Source organism: Prionailurus bengalensis, chromosome B4 (assembly GCF_016509475.1).
Source record: "Prionailurus bengalensis isolate Pbe53 chromosome B4, Fcat_Pben_1.1_paternal_pri, whole genome shotgun sequence".
Lineage (NCBI taxonomy): Eukaryota > Metazoa > Chordata > Mammalia > Carnivora > Felidae > Prionailurus > Prionailurus bengalensis.
Window position 1 is genome coordinate 32,122,244 of NC_057358.1, and position 17,590 is coordinate 32,139,833.

At 42.6% G+C, this 17,590-nt stretch overlaps 2 protein-coding genes across 8 annotated transcripts in view; one reads left to right on the forward strand and one right to left on the reverse strand.

The window, feature by feature from the left end:
- CCNY (cyclin Y) overlaps positions 1 to 17,590 on the forward strand; it is a 315,939-nt gene that overhangs the window by 75,652 nt on the left and 222,697 nt on the right. The window contains exon 1 of one of the 6 annotated variants that reach the window (XM_043563708.1): positions 8,335 to 8,637. The exons of the other annotated variants lie outside the window; for them this stretch is intronic. Coding sequence (XP_043419643.1) covers positions 8,484 to 8,637 — 154 coding nt within the window. The 5' untranslated portion in view covers positions 8,335 to 8,483. Of the gene's footprint in view, positions 1 to 8,334; positions 8,638 to 17,590 lie in introns of those variants that run through there. 6 annotated transcript variants of the gene reach the window in all.
- LOC122473318 (synapsin-1-like) lies at positions 4,571 to 8,335 on the reverse strand. Of its 2 annotated transcripts, XM_043563714.1 has the most exons (3): positions 7,676 to 8,335; positions 5,442 to 5,529; positions 4,575 to 4,614 (listed from the first exon to the last, which is right to left on the reverse strand). In XM_043563714.1, the coding sequence occupies exon 1, from the start codon at positions 8,308 to 8,310 to the stop codon at positions 7,777 to 7,779; it is 534 nt and encodes a 177-aa protein (XP_043419649.1). In that variant the 5' UTR covers positions 8,311 to 8,335; the 3' UTR covers positions 4,575 to 4,614; positions 5,442 to 5,529; positions 7,676 to 7,776. The 2 variants fall into 2 exon arrangements, with proteins under 2 accessions (XP_043419650.1, XP_043419649.1); XM_043563715.1 differs by lacking the exon at positions 5,442 to 5,529 and having other exon boundaries at positions 4,571 to 4,614.

Sequence of the window (17,590 nt, forward strand, 5' to 3'; positions counted from 1 at the left end):
CACTGTGGTCCATCATAGGGAAACTAAGATTGGCACAATTACTGCTTCCGGAGATTTACCTGACAGTCAGTACCTTGATGCCTGTTAGGTGTTTATTTTCATAATACGGGGGCAACAAAAAAATAAGACAAGTTCTGTTCTCTACTTCAGAGTTTACTTGGAGAGAGGTGGGTAAAATATAATAAATCCTGGGGTAAAGGTGTGTATAAAATGTTGTCAGAGACAATGGAAACTCACCCAATTACACATCATAGAATGGCCAGAAGTTCCTTTCTGAGCTTTGAGTTTCAGTAAGGAAACAATTGCAAAATGGCATAAACTCTCTAAAATGTTATATGGCAACACTTATCAAGAGATTTTAAGATGTTCCTATCTGGTCAAAATGACTCAGACTAATTCCTTTTATGGAAATAAGTAGATGCAAAAAAGATCAGTATATCAAAATGCACACCTCAGAACTGTTTATTATACTGAAAAGAAACAAATGGAATGTCCAATAATTGTGGAATGTTTAATGAGTTATGGCACATCTATATAGGATATATTTTGCTGTTGTGATAGTTTTTAAAAACTGTTAACTGGTTTGGGAAAGTACTTAAGACACTAAAAAAAATGGAGGCTATAAAGTTTATATATATATATATATATATATATATATATATATATATATAATATGATCACATTATCATAAAAGAAAATATATGGGAAATGATCAAATGGCTGAAGGAAATCATGCTCCCCTCAAAAAAGGGGAAAGTATTAACAAAACACTGAATGAGAGCTAATACGAAGGAAATGTTATTAATCTCTGACTTTAAATAGAGTAAATCCAGTGGTGTTTTCTGTGCCTTGCACATCATCTCAACAATGTTCTCAAAGAGGCTCTTAAGCTTCTAAGCTCTTAGATTTTTTTCTCATTTAGTTAAAAAAAAAAAAAGTCTGTTACAGGCCTGCTTATCTGCAACTGGGCATGTTTCCAAGCTCACATATATATATATTTCTAGAATGACGTGGGAAAACTGGAACCAGAATGACTGTTTAAAAGACCTCCTGTAGAAGTTATAAGAAGTATTTTGAAATCAACAATCTTTCTTTTTCTTTTTTAAACAAGTATTACTTTTTCCTTTTAAACCGTTTTCAGTGGGAAGCTAAACTAGATAATGAATTCGTGATAGAGTGTAATTGCTGTTATTTTCTTTCAGATGCTATGAAAAGTGTAAGGATGTGTACCTCCTAATAGAAAGAATGAATAACATTTGTGAAGTGAATAACTGGCAAATTTAGACAGGGTTTCTCAACCTTGGCACTCCTGCCATTTTGGGCTGTACAGTGCTTATTGTGGGGGCTGTCCTGTGCACTATAGGATGTTTAGCAGCATCTCTGGCTCCTACCCACTAGATGTAGGAGCATTCCCTCCCCAGCGGTGACAAGAAAGGTCTCTAGACATGGGCAATCTGCCCTTTCACTGATTTGGACAAACTGGCAAAATTTGTCAACTGAATGAACATGGCTTTTGAGCATGTATGTATTCCATGCACGTACACACATGCATACACATATACGGCATATTACCTTTTTTCTTCTGGATTTGGGTGCTTTCAGGTTTAAAAAAACATGAAGCATGGCAATCTAAGCTCTGAGATTCCATCTTCTCTTTTTGAAGTGGACAAGTTAATGAATGACACTCTCTAATGTGTTTCTTCCTAATACGGTCAGAACCAGGCTCTGAAAAGCATAACTTCATTTCATAAAGCTGTTTTCCTGGCTAGTTAATTTGCAAGAAGGCATAAAAGGTAATAAACACTTTATTGCCTGTAGATCTCTATGGATCTCAAAAGCTTTACAACGCAAGAAATATTTCCTCAAATATTTCAACACACAATAAAAGGGAATTATCAGTGAAGACTTTCTACAATCATCACTAACACAACCCCCTTTCCCTGCCTCCAGTTCAGTAGGTCCTTCCTTGCTGAGAATAAAGGATGGAGAGAAAGAAAAGTACCAGAAGGCTGAGGGGGTTAAAAAAGGAGCGTGTTCAGGTTGTCTAACCTCTTATCAGGTAACAAATAGTCCTTGAGCACTTCCTACATGCCAGGCACGTGGCAAAGTGCTGCAAAGAAGATTCAGGGAAGCAAACAAGGGTGTCTTTTAGGAGTTTAGAGTTTAGTAGGCAAGATAAAATAAATTAATGCATAAAAACAACAACTAGAAAATATGGATGGTTTTAGATAAAACCTATGTGAGTTTATGGTTTCCAGCATGAGGGACTGAGAAAAAACAGTGCTTGTGCTGGGCCTTGAAGGCTAAGAAGGATTAAAAACACGTGGAGCTGGGCAGCAGAGGAGGAAAGGTGTTCAGGCAATGAGGTCACACGAGTAAAGTGAGACCAGAATGACAGGCCTGTTAACTGTGAACAGTGCTGATGGGCTGGAGAAAGGTGGGCCTGAATGCCAGGCAGAGTGGAGTTTTTATTCGATAGCCAGTGAGAGGCTATTGACAAACCTCAAGCAGGGAGGTGACAGGATTGCCCACTTCAGCAGGATCTCCCCAGCTGCTCCTGGGGACACTAGGGCTGTCTGAATGTTGAATTATAGCTGTAGTGTTTAAAGTTCCCTCGAGATCATAAATGTGAGGTACAGGCAACAAGTTAACACAATTTATCAATTATCTTTATTTTACTTTTAAAATGCTGCTGGTTTTTGTCATGTTGGCAACAGGGTCTAACGTGAGGCCAGTTAACTAACATAAAGGTATGCAAAGTGCCTGGCTCATGGGAGAAATCCCCTCCAACATCCCCAGTGCCAACCATCTTTGACTAGAAAGACTTCTTGCCTGTGTTTGGAAGAATATAAGGTAGCAGAAACCAACTTTCTAGTCTTTTTCCAAATAGTCAGTGGAGGAGTCATGAAGAGAGGTCCAGAAAAAACTTTTTGAACAGGAGAGAATTAATTTCCTGGGTCAGGTGGATCTTTAATATCTACCACAGTATGTCTGTAAGACACATATACAGCATAGTATGCTCAGTTCCAGTTCTGGGAATACTGAAAGAATGCTGTATTAAAATAATGCATCAGGCAGTTAATTCTTTCAATTTCCATGGGGACTAATCTGCCTTTTGGAGGAACAACTTCTTTTTGCTACAAAATCTTACCTTGGCTCGAGCCTGCCTACTGCATTTTCCCATTCCAAACTGCGTTCTACTATGGGCAGCCAAGTACACATGATGACTGCCCAGTTGTAGGTCAGAATCCCCATTTTCTGGGGGCCAATGAGTGAAAACTGCAGAGTGAAAACACAGACATAACACTCTATCAAAGGATAATATCAGATCCTCAACAAATCAGGATCAGATTTGGCTGCACATTACTTGGGAATGCAAAATAACAGTGGCTTATACTACATAGTTTATTTCTTTCATGTAAAAGAAGCATACAGGGACAGATCTTAGTTCATGGCTTTCATCTTCAAGGTCAGGTGGTATTACAAAGCACAGGCTAGAATTTCAGCCACCGTGTCCACATTCCAAGAAACAAAAGAGGAAATACCACCAGAGAGCTTTCTTGTGAGATTCACCTATCATTGGCCAAACTAGTCACATGGCCAGCTGTCATCTTTGAGGGGGGCATGCTGCTGGTCCTCACAAAATGGAGGATTCCATAACAAGGGAAGATGGGAGGACTGATCCTGAGTAGAGAAGTAACAGCCTCTCCCAGTCAGACCAACCCTGTGAGATGTTGGGATTTGCCTTATCCTAGTTCTCAAAGATTGCACATACCTTTACCATTTCTATTCCTGCTGAGCACAGAAGAATAAAGATTGAGTTTGGCAATGGCAAGAGAGAGATTAGACTTCTTAAGGCTGGTTAGCCTGGGTACAGGTGGTGAACTCTCAGTTGTGTGGTAGATAAATCAGTTTCCTTGTGGGCCTTTGCCCAGAAACCCAAAGATTCTGTCTGTCCCCAGCTTCATTATTTGTTCCATAAACAAAGGTTTGACTCATGGATAGGAAATATGCGGCACAAGTGCTATCTCCTGCTCCTCCTCCTCCTTTCCTTAGGGCAGCATTCTTCCCTGTTGGGCTGGAAACAGGACCTTAGAATCCTTCTCAACATATTGTTCCTGGCAGTTACTCTAGTACAAAAGACTTGGCATTAGTGTTTAAATATACTAGCCATTGTTAATTGCTTTTGGGAATTTTCACTCTGACAGAATCTCTGGGTATAATTCTTTACTTCATAGGAATAAATCTCTTATAGTGGAATTTTACATGCATCCACAGGGGAGAAAATTACTTAATATACAGTCTTGGCATTCTTCAGATTTCACTACTAAGTGACCAAAATCACTCACATAGATGGACATGTTCTACATCTGATCTTTTGATTTTTTTACCATACTGGATGATGAATTTCTCAAGGGCAAGAACTATATTTTACCATTTTTGTATCCCTAAGGTGCCTGGCTCAGTACACTTCTGAGAAATATTTTATCAATAAATGAATCACCTACCTTGGTCAAGTTCAAGTGGCTATCAAAGCAAATACTTCCCCAATAGCTGGTTACATTGTAGACTATTTCAAGTACTAGGGAGAGGCCTTATCTACAGTGGAGGTCACTAGAAAATAAGAGGGTGACAGGAACAGCATTGGTGGTACCACAAAGGGTCTTGGTTTTTTCATAACTGCCTCACAAATGTTGAGTAACTAACAGAGAAACCTGGTTACCAAGTGATAAGGAAAGGGCAGATATACTCTGAGAAGGTTTTTTTCCCCCAAGACTCTACCCATTTTTCTTCTTTTGACCAAAAGTCCAGGTCCTGGGTTAACTTGGCTCAGTGTTTTCTGTATTCTAGGAGGTGATTCAGGGCATTGTGCAAGTGACTGATCCATATTTCATGGATAGAAGTGTGACTGAAGACCTGATTCAATTAAGGTAGCTTATTCTCAGTAGTTTTTTATAAGTAGATTTTATAGATTAATACTAATACCAATCACGTTTTAAATACTGTGGTTCCATTGAAAATTTTGTTCAAAAAAAGCTACTACTCCTAAAAAACAAATTTAAGAGCACTGACTTAGCTGGTTCCATATTTAACTCTTCACAATGACCACAATCTTAAATAGTCATCATAGCAAAAGCCGAAGGAAAGAAAAATGCCCAAATGATTGTTTTTGCTTAAAGAGCAGGGTGTGGGTTATGAGTAGATGCAGGTTGATATTTTCTCAAAACTGACTGAGTTGAGGACAGGGGTTTTGGCTTGCAGTGCTCATCTTTTCTCTCTCCCTCTGGCCCAATCCTGGGCTAGATTTACCCTACTGAGGAAGTGTTCTTGCATTTAGATTCCCACGTGGCACAATGTCAAAGATGCTGTGGCTAACTGCACATGTTATTTCTGCATACGCTTCTCTTGCTTCTCTTCAACTTTCTTGTGTGTCTACTTACTCTGGTCAGAAGGGCGGTGCCCACAGAAATAAGGCTCCCCTCTCTTCTTCAAGTCTAGAGCTAGTCCTAAGCAGTCACTGCCAGCTTCCTTCAAAAAGAATAGAAAAGGGAAGAAGCAACACTAGAATCTCTTTTTCACTCCAAAGCTTTGCAGATTTCTTCTCTCATTATTCTAACCTGCTTCTCTCCTCCCTTCCTGCTCAGTGATACCTACTGGTGGGGGCAGGAGGTGTTGGGGTGGATACAACTGAGAGGGGACCTTATAGACTTCACAGTAAGAACCAAGGTTCAAATCTGATTACACCTTTTCTCAGTAGTCTGATCTTGGGTTTAATTATCAGAAAGTGTCTTGATTTGTAAAATGTGGGAAACAGCATAGGCTGAGGATGTAAAAAAAAAACAAAACAGTACAGAGCATGGCTTCTAACAGATGTTCAATAAATGACACATTTCATTATCATCTTGGTATCACCTTGCTTCTGCAACCTCTTCTAAAGTCTCATTGTGTGTCAAAGAGGAGGTAGCTCTCTGTGGAGGAGGTATGTTTGTGTTGAGGTATGTGTGTGGTGGGAGGGGCAGGGGGCGTGGCACTCAGGTAAATCACTGGTGAGGATTTAGCACTAGGTCTGGGCCTGTTGTTGGCCAAAAGTCACACTTTTGAATAAGCCCAACAGGTGCACTCCTAAAGGGAACATAGCAGGAATGTCAAAGAGGGGATGGGGAAGGTGGGGAACCAAAAAACCTCTGCTGACCAGTGGCTGTCCATCCTTTGGCCAAAAATCTGTGGCTATCTCTACCCCTAGTCCTGTCTTCCCTCACCTCCAGAGGCTCTTTTCAGTTAACACTCCCGAATGACCTGCCAGCACAGTAAGCTTGCAGATGGCACTCTGTCTCTCCTATTAACCCCTTCAAGCCATATCATTAATATAAATACTAAAAATTCTGCAATTAAATGAAAAGTATTTAATATGCATGAGTGGATATGCCATACACATATGGTTCAGTATTTGGGTGCTTATAATGTCCAAATTATAAAACAGCAATCAGAGCAGACAATATGGTAACCCCTGTCCCAATTTTCATCCATCTTACCCACACAATGTGGCCTTGAAAATGTGAATATACGCATTCACTGACTTGCAGTTATGTCCCAAACTTTCCTGGGAAGCAAGACGGTTAGAACTGCTTTAATAAAGAGCATTATTGTGTCTTGTTGCTCTTTACCCACCTTTTCAGGGCTGCAGTTCACTGGAACTTCCCTTTACAGTTCCTTTCTCATCCTGTCAGCATCAGCACTTTGATGTCATTTATTTTCCAAGGACATCTGCTACTGATCCCAACAAATGGCATTAATCCAGTTCAGAGCATTAACTGGATAACACGTTGCTGATGCTACATAAGTGTTAGTTCCCTTACTCTTTTCCTTCCCTTTTAGTACTTGCAACTGTCACTAACTAGTACTGAGACGTGGAGCAAATCAAGGCACTTAATCTTTCGCGACTTCAGTTCCCTCATATATAAAATTAAGAAGGTTGTGCCAGATTTTTCTGTGCTCAAAACCATTTTTTCCCTGAGTCTCCTCGTGCCTTCTTCATTGACTACTTGGAAAAAGAGTGGGGAGCTTATTTCTGCCACCTTATGCTGTTGAGGCAAGAAGGTCTTTCTGGGGTGTCGGGAGGGAATGGAGCCCTCGATTTCCTGAACTTCTGCTGTGAGCCAGGCACTCTAACATGCCTCAGGTCAGACTGGCAGGACACAACCCGACAGCATTCAAAAGTAAAGAAAGATAACTGGTGTTAAGTTGTCTGTCTCTACTTCACATTAACTTCCTAGAAACTCAAAGCACTCTACAGCTAATTCAACATTAATGTAACCCAGGGGGCCCCAAGAATTATTTCACCGCTTAATACAAGGCCACTAAATCCTGGCAAACATCAACAAGTGAGAAGTCCCAAATCAACATCCAGTTTCCTTTTTAATGCTTAAGAGAAGAAAAAGCAAGCAAGCAAGCAAGCAAGCAAGCTTTCCCCCTGCCCCCCCCCCCCGCCCCCTGCCGGGTGTGAGCCACGCAGGCTCCATCACCCCAGGGCTGCGGCCGCGACCCCAGCCCTCCTCCACCCCGTGCCCCCCGCCCTCCCCTCCGGCTCCTTGTCTGCGCCCCCGCTCGCTCCGGCCCCTTTGCGAACTACCGGGACCCGGCCGGGCCCAGGGCGGCGCAGGCCCGCCACACACACCTCTCGTCCCAGTGTTAGGCCCGAGGGAGGTGGAGGACGCGGAGACCGGGAGGGTAAGGACACCGAGGCGCTAAGCTTCCAACGGCGTGGACTGCGGCTCCTCACGCCTGCCTGCGTGAGGCGCGGCCCCAGGTCCCGACCCCACATTCGCGCGCGGCCGCGCCGGCACGGGACCTCCCTCTTCGGCCGCCGATCTGCTTCCAGGGCAGAGGGAAGAGGCGGCGACGGGGCGGGGCGGGGGCTGCGGCGGGGGAGGGCGCCCGAGCATCCTCGCGGGCAGCACCGCGCCTCGCTGCGCGGGGCTTGAGGGCCGTGCCCACGTCCGCCCGCCAGCTCTTCCGCCCCGCGCGGACACGCGTCTCCCCCGCTTGAACCGGAACCTCTTGCGGAGGCCAGCGCCGCCGCCGGGGACCCGGGGGCCGACCGGGAAGCGCAGGGGGGAGGCGGCCTGCGCGGCGCCGCCCGCCATGGCCGCGGCGGGGTGAGCTAGGCTCGGCGGCCGCAGTCGCGCGGACCCGAGCGCTCCTCCGCCGCAGACAGGCCCGCCGGGCTAGGGCGGGCGCGCGCGAAGGCCGAGGGAGAGCCTGGGGAGCCGGGGCCGCCGCCCGCTCGTCGCCGCCGCCGCCACCGCCCATGGCGAGGCCCCGCCGCCGCCGCCGCTGCTGCTGACCCGGGGGCCGGCCGCGGCTTCCGCCCCCTCCCGCGGCGGCGGGCGGGCGGGCCTCCCCTTCACGCCCCCGCCGCCCGCGCCCCGCGCCCGGGGACGGGGAGGAAGGCGAGAGCAGCAGGAGTCGGGGGGCCACCGAAGATGGGGAACACTACCTCGTGCTGCGTGTCGTCCAGCCCCAAGCTCCGGAGGAATGCCCACTCCCGACTGGAGTCCTATCGGCCCGACACGGACCTGAGCCGCGAGGACACGGGCTGCAACCTGCAGCACATAAGCGACCGGGAGAACATCGACGGTGAGTGCGGGCGAGTCCGGGTGGCGGGGCGGGGACCTCGCTGAGCCCCCTTCTGACGTCCCCGCACCCCGCCTGCATCCGCGGTGCTCTGCCTGCACAACCGGGCGTCTTTATGGCCGAGGCTGCTTTTGCTTTCTCAGCCTGCTTCTGTAACCAGGGCAGGACGATGTCTTCGTCTCCGTAACCCGGGAGCTCGGGGTCCTCCCGACCCCGAGTGGCCCCCTCGGATGTACCCCCGAGTGAGCGGCGGGGAAACTTTGCCGGCGGGCGGCTCGGGAGTACCGTGGGGGCAGAGGGGCGCAGGTCGCGAGGTGACAGGAGCTGGCCCTCGTCCAGACTTGAGCGGCCAGTTCTGGGGCGGGGGCGGCCCGAAAGCCTGCGTTCCAGGCACTGTCTGAACGTAGCTACAAGCCAAGTTGTGCACGATCGGAGTGAGCTCGTTTGTCCTTTAAAAGGCGAAGGGAATGGATGATCCTTGGTGTAAATGAGGAAGGAGTGAATCTCATTTTGGAATCAGTCTCTACCTAGAGTTAGTTAACAGGGTTGGCATGTATCAGCTTTCCCCGGAAACTTATAAATTGACCCCAATTGGCAGTTCCCTATTTCCGTTAAAAACTTAAAAAAAAAAAAAAAAAAAAAAAAAGGATTTTTTTGGGGGAGGGGGTCGTGTAGGATTGGATAGCTTCACACGAATAATTAAAAAAACACAAAAAACAAAACTAGATTATTATTAGAATGGTTTGGAGACAGCTTTGGGTTGTCACCCAGTTTTTCCTTGGGGTGGAATTACAGTCCTATAGATTTCTGATTGAGCTGAGTGATGTTTGGTTTGGACTAGTGTTTGTAAAGGAAGTTAAAGGATTCATCACTGTACCTAGTAATGTTTATGTATTTTATTGGTCTCAGTATATTTGTTAATACTAAGTTATCCTTAAGCTGCGTGGCTTAATATCTATGGATAGGTAGTTTATGCATTATGCTTGAAACACAGTTTACATAATTTTCGACTTAAAAAATGTGAAATTGGTAACATATTCTTATGACAATGTGATTATTTATTTTTTTTTAAGCCCCCAAATCTCACAGTTGATGTAGTTGAACTAAGATGAAAAATTTTTTTGTTGAAATGAATTGACACAACTCTGTCACAAGTCATTCTTGACAGCTTTGGGATGTAGAATTTCCTCTAATGTGGAAAGCCAAATTTAAACTGCTTAAAGAAAGAATTTTCTCACTGTTTAGCCTCTTTTAATTTCTTCTAAATAGTAATGTCATCTCTACTGGACAGCAGTTTTATTAAATGAATACCATATATTAAAGGGACTAATATAACATCTGGTTTATAGTAGACATTTAGTAAATTAGGGTTCCATATGGTATTTGTAGTGTAGTTATATTAGATTTCCATTATCTTAACCTATTATTTAGATGTCTTTGCCCTATAGTTCTACTTTAATTTTATGCATTTAAAGGCATCTAGAAGAATATTCAGGTCTGGTCTGTCTTGATCACTGGTATGATCTAAGCAGCTGAAAGAAATGTCATTTCTAGTGTATAGTAAAGATTTAGTAAGTATTGTATTTTAAAGGAGTGAATGAATGAATGAGTTTATTATAGAAAGCTATTACCCAGTCTTATACAATGCTGACAGGCAAAAACATTTGGAAATAATTTCTCCATGTTATGCACTATTACTGAGAAGAGGCTTTATGTTTTAGATAATGAATTAAAAAATAGAGATGAAAGGAAGATTCATACTTCTTAAAGGCAAGCTATATACTATTATTGACTATAATAAGGAAATGGAGAAAAATAGTAATTATAACCATTTATTTGGCACTAAGTCTTGGAAGGATTTTGCCAAAGGAAAATAGAATAGTATTGTGTGTTCTTTCATTTGCAAGAAAACTAAGTTTTGGTCATCAAGTCATTTTTGAGAAAACATATGGAAGATTACCACCTCTTGTTTTGGAAGTTCAGGATAGTGTAAGAGACTCTGGGGCAGTTTAAGAAGATTTCTAATCTAGGTTAGTAGTTTCTTCCCATCCCACAACTCACCCCAGATGATGCTAGTTTAAATCCAGATATACTAATTCACTATTTAAACAATACTCTCTTTGTCTCTCCCGTTCAATAAGTAATACTTATAGGATTTGCCTATCCATAGTTCTCAATGTTGGTTTCAATTACACCAGAGATCTAGGCGTGGGCGTTGGCATTAATATGTTTAAAGCTCTCCAGGTAATTCTAAGATGCAGGTAGGATTGAGAATCCTAGGCTGGATAAGTCTTGAAAGTGTTACCTGTTGTTCGGTGGCATTTTCCATAGATATTCATTCAGTATCAGAAGCTGGGAGAAGAGAACAGATTTAAGTTAAGTAGCATATAGAAATAGATACAGATTTTAAGTTCTGAATTATATTGCTAGATGATTAGTGAACACTTTAAAACCACAGCTGAAACATTCTTGATTCTGGTATGTAACAAAAGCTGAAGTGCTTAGATACCATCTTTATATCCCTTAAGACATCTCAGACAACTAGAGTTGAAAAGTTCAGAGAAGTCCATGGGGCTTCTGTGATAGGTCAGCTTCTTAAAATCACAGAGACATGAGGTATGAATCCATGTTTTCCTTGCCTAAAACACACAATGGGTAATATTTGTCCTGTACTGTTTTAGTGACTGAGTTAGGGCAGTTAGGCTTCTATGACACCTACCAGCAACTTGCCCTGTGCTCAGTACCTTAGTGTTAGATTATTCATGTTTTTGGAATAATACATATTAGACTCATCAGCTCTGTAGATATTATTTCTCATAAAATTATTCTGAGACTGAGAAATAACAGAAAGACTTAATGACAGTGACAGTAATAATTGCACTCCTTATATATTGTGTACTCTGTGTCAGATGCTGCTCTAACTGCTTGATATCTATTCATTCTTTTAATACTCACAATAACCCTGTGGATAGTATTAACTTTAAGACAAAAGAATGAGGCAGAGAGAGGAGAAATGACTTGCCCAAAGTCATACAGCCAGTACATGACACATGGAAACTTTCCATTGTTGCTTGGATAGCCTGGGGCAGGGTGTCTGTCTTTGCAGTCATAGCCACAGTTTCTCAGAGGAAGTATCATCTATCTGCAGTAGAGTGCCCTTCTCTAATTAGATTATTTCTGTGGGAGGAGAGAAAGAGGGGTGGATTTAAAGAGAATTTGAGATTTGATGAGACCGAGGAAAGTAGAACAGGATACCTGTAACATCTGTACCAAAGTGTCAATTTAGGGTTTTGCCTCAAAATGATTGCTAGCAGTTTCATCCTTTGTAGATCAGTTGTCTTCTTTGACAAGCCAATTTCTCTGTTATTCTGTATCTTATCTAATCTGTTAGGAAAGAATGGCCCTCAACCGTCAAAATATATCCAGAATCTAACTGCTCTCAAAACCTCTCCTGCTGCTCTTCTGAGCTAAGCCACCTAACTGGTCTCCCTGCTTCTACCCTTGCCCACTACAGTCTGTTCTCAACACAGCAGCCATGGTGAGATCCTTTAAAAACAAACAAACAAACAAAAAACTAGCATGTGACTCCTTTGCTCAAAAACTGAGTGATTCCTTATTCCACATCAAATAAGAACTTTACAATGGACTTTTTTTTTTTTTTTTTTAATTTTTTTTTTTCAACGTTTATTTTTATTTTTGGGACAGAGAGAGACAGAGCATGAACGGGGGAGGGGCAGAGAGAGAGGGAGACACAGAATCGGAAACAGGCTCCAGGCTCTGAGCCATCAGCCCAGAGCCTGACGCGGGGCTCGAACTCCCGGACCGCGAGATCGTGACCTGGCTGAAGTCGGACGCTTAACCGACTGCGCCACCCAGGCGCCCCTACAATGGACTTTTACCATGGAGTCGTTATAATAGACTTCAAGGCCCTGTGTGATCTTCCTGCCTTCCTGGCTCACTTGCTAGCTCACACAAGCCACATGGGCTTCCTTCAGTGCTGGTTTTTGAATAAACCTGACATGTTCTCACCCCAGGGCCTTTGCTCTGTCCCTCTGCCTGGAATGTTTTTCTCTGTGTTTCTTCTTGGCTAACTCTCTCAACTGCCTTCAGTCTTGGTTCAAGCCTCACGTTTTCAGTGAAGCCTTCCTGATGGGCCTGCATTTAACATCTCTCCTGTTACCCCATCAGCAATCCTGGTACACATTCTCTGAATTACTGTTTTTCTTCCATATCACCTATAATGTGCATTATAAATATTTATATACATATGTCATAACAACAACTATTTCTGTCTGTTAGTATTTAAGTTTTACTAGAAGATTTTCATTTTGTTCACTGATGTAACCCAAGTGCCTGCTGCCCTGAAGACACTCTTTGTTTGAATGAATGAGTGAAGCCAGCAACTTCAAGACATCAGAGTCAGAGTATCATCTTGAGTATTTATTGCATGAGAAGCATAAGAGGGAAATAGAGAATGACAAGACTTGTAATAATGAAAGTAGAGTGGATATGAAACTTTTTGGTTTTGTTTGTGTTTTGACCTGAGAGGTAGCAGGTACGGCAAAATCCTGAAAATGAAACTTAAGAAAGGTTTTAAAGTGGGGCATCTGGGTGGCTCAGTCGGTTAAGCGTCCAACTCTTGATTTCATCTCAGGTCATGATCTCACGGTTCCAGGAGTTCGAGCCCTGCATCGGGCTCTGCACTGATGGTGTGGAGCCTGCTTGGGATTTTCTTTCTCTCTCTTTGCCTCTTTCTCTCTCAAAATAAGTAAACTTAAAAAAAAGAAAAGAAAAGAAAAGAAAGAAAACATAACAAAGAAAGCATAACAAAAGAAAAAAAACACCTAAACTGAAATAAACTATGGCTAATGGAAGTCTGCTTAACAATGTGATATATTTAATCTTTTTTTCCTTATCTCTTCAGATGAATGGCTTTAGCGGTGGCTTTCCATCCTTAAAGATCAACATGAGGCCAAAATGCATAATAAACCAAAAAGTACTACATGAACATATGCAATTATGAACATAGCCACTCATGGTGATTTTCTTTATTAAACATGAACTGTATTCTAGGATATACAGCAAATGATGTTTTCACTTCCCATAGTCAGAGAAGCTAGAAGCCTAAGGGGCTCATCCTCGGTATGGGAAAGATGACTGGAAAAAGTGCTCTCACTGTTACAAGGGTGGGGAGACAAAAGAGCAATTTAAGATCTAAGCACCTGTTATAGTATTAGCTTAAATTATTGTTCTTGGTGTTTTTTGTTTTTTGTTTTTTTTTGTTTTTTTTTGTTTTTTTTTGGATATCTGCAGCCTCATCTCTTTGGCTTCATTTTTCTTGTGTCTCAGACCCACTTACCATTTCCAGCCTGATTAGCAAAACTATACCTGGACTTTCATTCCAGGCTAAGATTTATTAGCTGCACTGCTTGTAAGACTTGGGAAGACACCCTGATCAAGTATGGCCTGATGCATATTAGGCAATGTGGAGAGGTACACTTTAAAGGTTTGCTGAGAGTGCTGTTCTCCAAAGCACTATGATGATTCCATGACCTCTACTACACTTATCTTCCTCTCTATTTTAGAATCATGGAGTCATTGCTGCCCACCCTCATTTTACAGATAAGGAAACTGAAATTTGGAGAGGTGCTGTCTCTTGCCCAGGTTATGCCAATCATGGACAAGGGCAGTAGAATTTACTATGTGTTAACTTTGGGCCAAGTGCTGTGCTGATTACTTGATCTGTATTTTTAAAAATCTTTATATCTTTCTCTCTATTTTACAGAAGAGGAAATTGAGACTCACAGGTTAAGAAATTTGCTCAAGTTTTCATAGCTAGTTAATGGCAGAGTTGGGATTCAATCTGCTGTCACTTGCTAAAGCTCCACCTCTCAACTGCCCTGTGACAGCTAAGTAGGGAGTGACCTGGGTCTAAAATCTGGCCCCCCTCTTCCCATGCCTAGCCCATGCCTGCTTTAAGCCATTCGTTCATTGTATTCTTTGGGTTGACAATACTTTGTGATTAGGATTTTTACTTTTCTGCCTGCTTTTTGAGAGGAGTGAAAGATTAAATGATTTTGTTGAATGGTAAATTTTCTCACCCTTTTCTACAAAGCTGATTGTCTCTGTTATCTTAAGGAGACAAATTACTTTCACATTTCTGGTTGGAAGAAACCAACACAAAGATTAAATTTTGTTGGTATCTAGGAAAGAGCAGAACCAAAAGGAAAAAAATAATAAGATGCAGGACCTGTGAGTGGCTTTGAAATTCTGTTTTAGTCACACAGGGTCAGAGATTTAGCTCCAAGCGTGTCATATTTAGTTTACTTTAAGGAAGCAGCATTTGGTATTTTTCATGAGAGTGCTCTTGATGGTATCGTGCTTGTCATACTTAAGAGTACAAATCCTTTCATGAGTCAACATATAGGCAGCCAGGCTCAGTCCATGGCAATAGCAGTTGATATCATGTGTTCAGTATCATTTTCAGATTTTCAGCGTATGGCTGGAAGGAGGGAAAGAGTTCATTTTCCCTGCAGCATTTTGCATCATCTTGAAACGTTGAGTAGTTTGTTGCTGGGATTCTTGGTCAGGAGATTGTTTCTTCTCTGTACTCTGAGACTCTCAACATTATTCTATCCTACCTTTCCTGAAGAATCAATCAGGGCTCAAGAAGGATAAATCCAGGACAGGGTCTTCCCAGGTGGTTTATGGGATGTGCCTTTAGCTCTGTGAAGTGTGGTGGAGCGCATGAGAGCAGGAGCTGAATAATCAGGAGACCTGTGTTTCAGACATGGCTCTGCCTTTACCGGGGGACCTCTGTCCTGCTGGGCCTCACTTTCCTTTTTGCTTAAAAAGAATGTGTCTAAGAGTACTGTCTTGCTTTATGCCCTGAGGTACCTAAAATGAGAATCAAAATGAAGCTGAAATGCTTAATAAACCAAAAAGTACTAGATGGATGTGTGTCATTGAACATAGTACTTATGTTGATTTTCTTGCATTAAATATTAAATGTGTTCCAAGATATACAACAAAGTGTGTTTGAACTTTCCATAACCAGAGAGGCTAGAAGCCTGAGGGGCTCATCCTAATAAAGACATCAATGCAGTCAGTGTTCATAAGGTAGTGCCAGAAAGATAACTGGAATTTTAGAGCTGGGTAGGATGAGGTTATACACAGCTGTATAACCTTTGAATGGGAATCTTGCTGGCAGTAGAATTTGGAATAGAAATATTACTCTTTCTAACATTTATTGTCCTTCTGGGTTGCAATCTCTCCAAAGTCATACCGTGATGGCATGCAATGAGCAGTGGGACTCCTGGGAATAATAGAGTCCACCCAGGCAGTCTGCTGACTGTGCCATGGGAGCGACGTTCCTACTGATGTTAGTATGTACCCTTAGATGGAGGCTGAAGCCAGGTTTTTGTTTTGTTTTGTTTTGTTTTGTTTTGTTTTGTTTTGTTTTTATTCTTCAGAGAAACTTTTAAGGTGCACATGTGCATAAATTTATTATATTAAAATACTACTTGGGGTGCCTGGGTGGCTCAGTTGGTTAAGTTTCCAGCTTCATCTCAGGTTATGATCTTGGGGTTCATTAGTTTGAGCCTCACATTGGGCTCTGTGCTGACAGCTCAGAGCCTGGAGCCTGCTTGGGATTCTGTGTCTCTCCCTCTTTCTCTGCCTCACCCCCATTTGTGATCTGTCTCTCTCTCTCTCAAAAATAAAAAAATATAAAGGAGAACTGATGGGCTGAAAAATGAGCTCAGTCAGCCTGAAACAAGTTATTGGGGGATGTTTGTGCCCATTTCTTTCTAGAAGGAGGCTACCTAGATCCATGATTGCAGAGAGCTCAGATCTCTAACCCATTTCTCCCTTCCTTCTCTCAGCTGCTTGTAGCTGTTTCCTCTGGCTCTCTTCCTTTACTTCTAGGGGCTCTTTTCACTATCTGCTACTTGGAGGAAATGGGTGTTCCAAAGCTCCAATTGATTGTTGTCATCTGACAGATAACTTCAAATCAGTAAGATTTTGCCTGGAAAGTCTTTCAGTGAATCTGAGAGAAGAGATCACCTCAGGAGTTGGTTAGCTACAAACAACTACACTCTGGACATCTCTGTTGCCTTGCTGTGAAGGTTGTTTTTATTTTATTTAAAAAAATTTTTTTAATTTTATTATTTTTTAACATGTTTGTTTAGAGAGAGAGAGGGAGAGAATGTGGGGGAGGGGCAGAGAGAGAGAGGGAGAGAGAATCCACACTGAGAGTGTGGAGCCCGATGTAGGGCTTGAGCTTATGAACTGTGAGATCATGACCTGAACTGAAATCAAGAGTCGGATGCTTAATCAACTGAGCCATCCAGGTGCACCAAGTTTTTAAAAACTGGATTGGAAAACCTTGGGATCTTTTTTTCTTCATCTTTGTCAGAATATTGACATTTTTTTTTTTACATGTATTCATTTTTGAGAGACAGAGGTAGAGCACAAGCAGGGGAGGGGCAGAGAGAGAGGGAGACAGCGAATCTGAAGCAGGCTCCAGGCTCCGAGCTGTCAGCACAGAGCCTGACGCGAGGCTTGAGCTGACAAACCGCGAGATCATGACCTGAGCCGAAGTTGGATGCTTAACCAACTGAGCCACCCAGGCGCCCCAGAATATTGACATTTTATACATTAGTTTTGACTTTGTAAAGAAAATTTTATTTTTGATTTGTTTTTTAATATGGTTGAAAAATTGGACTGAAAGGCGGTTCTAAAAAGGAAGTTTTAAAATGTTTGGTGATGGTAATATTTCTAGGCTAAGTGTCTAGTTTTCCATGGTTATACTACCTTGGTAAAAAATTACTGTAACCTTGCTTCATTACTTTGTAGCTGCATTACCTAGTACATGAATTTTAATTCCTGGGTCATTATTTTGTACGCTTTATTCCCTACTGGGGATGTATAGGGGGGCTTCATTGGGTATGATAGT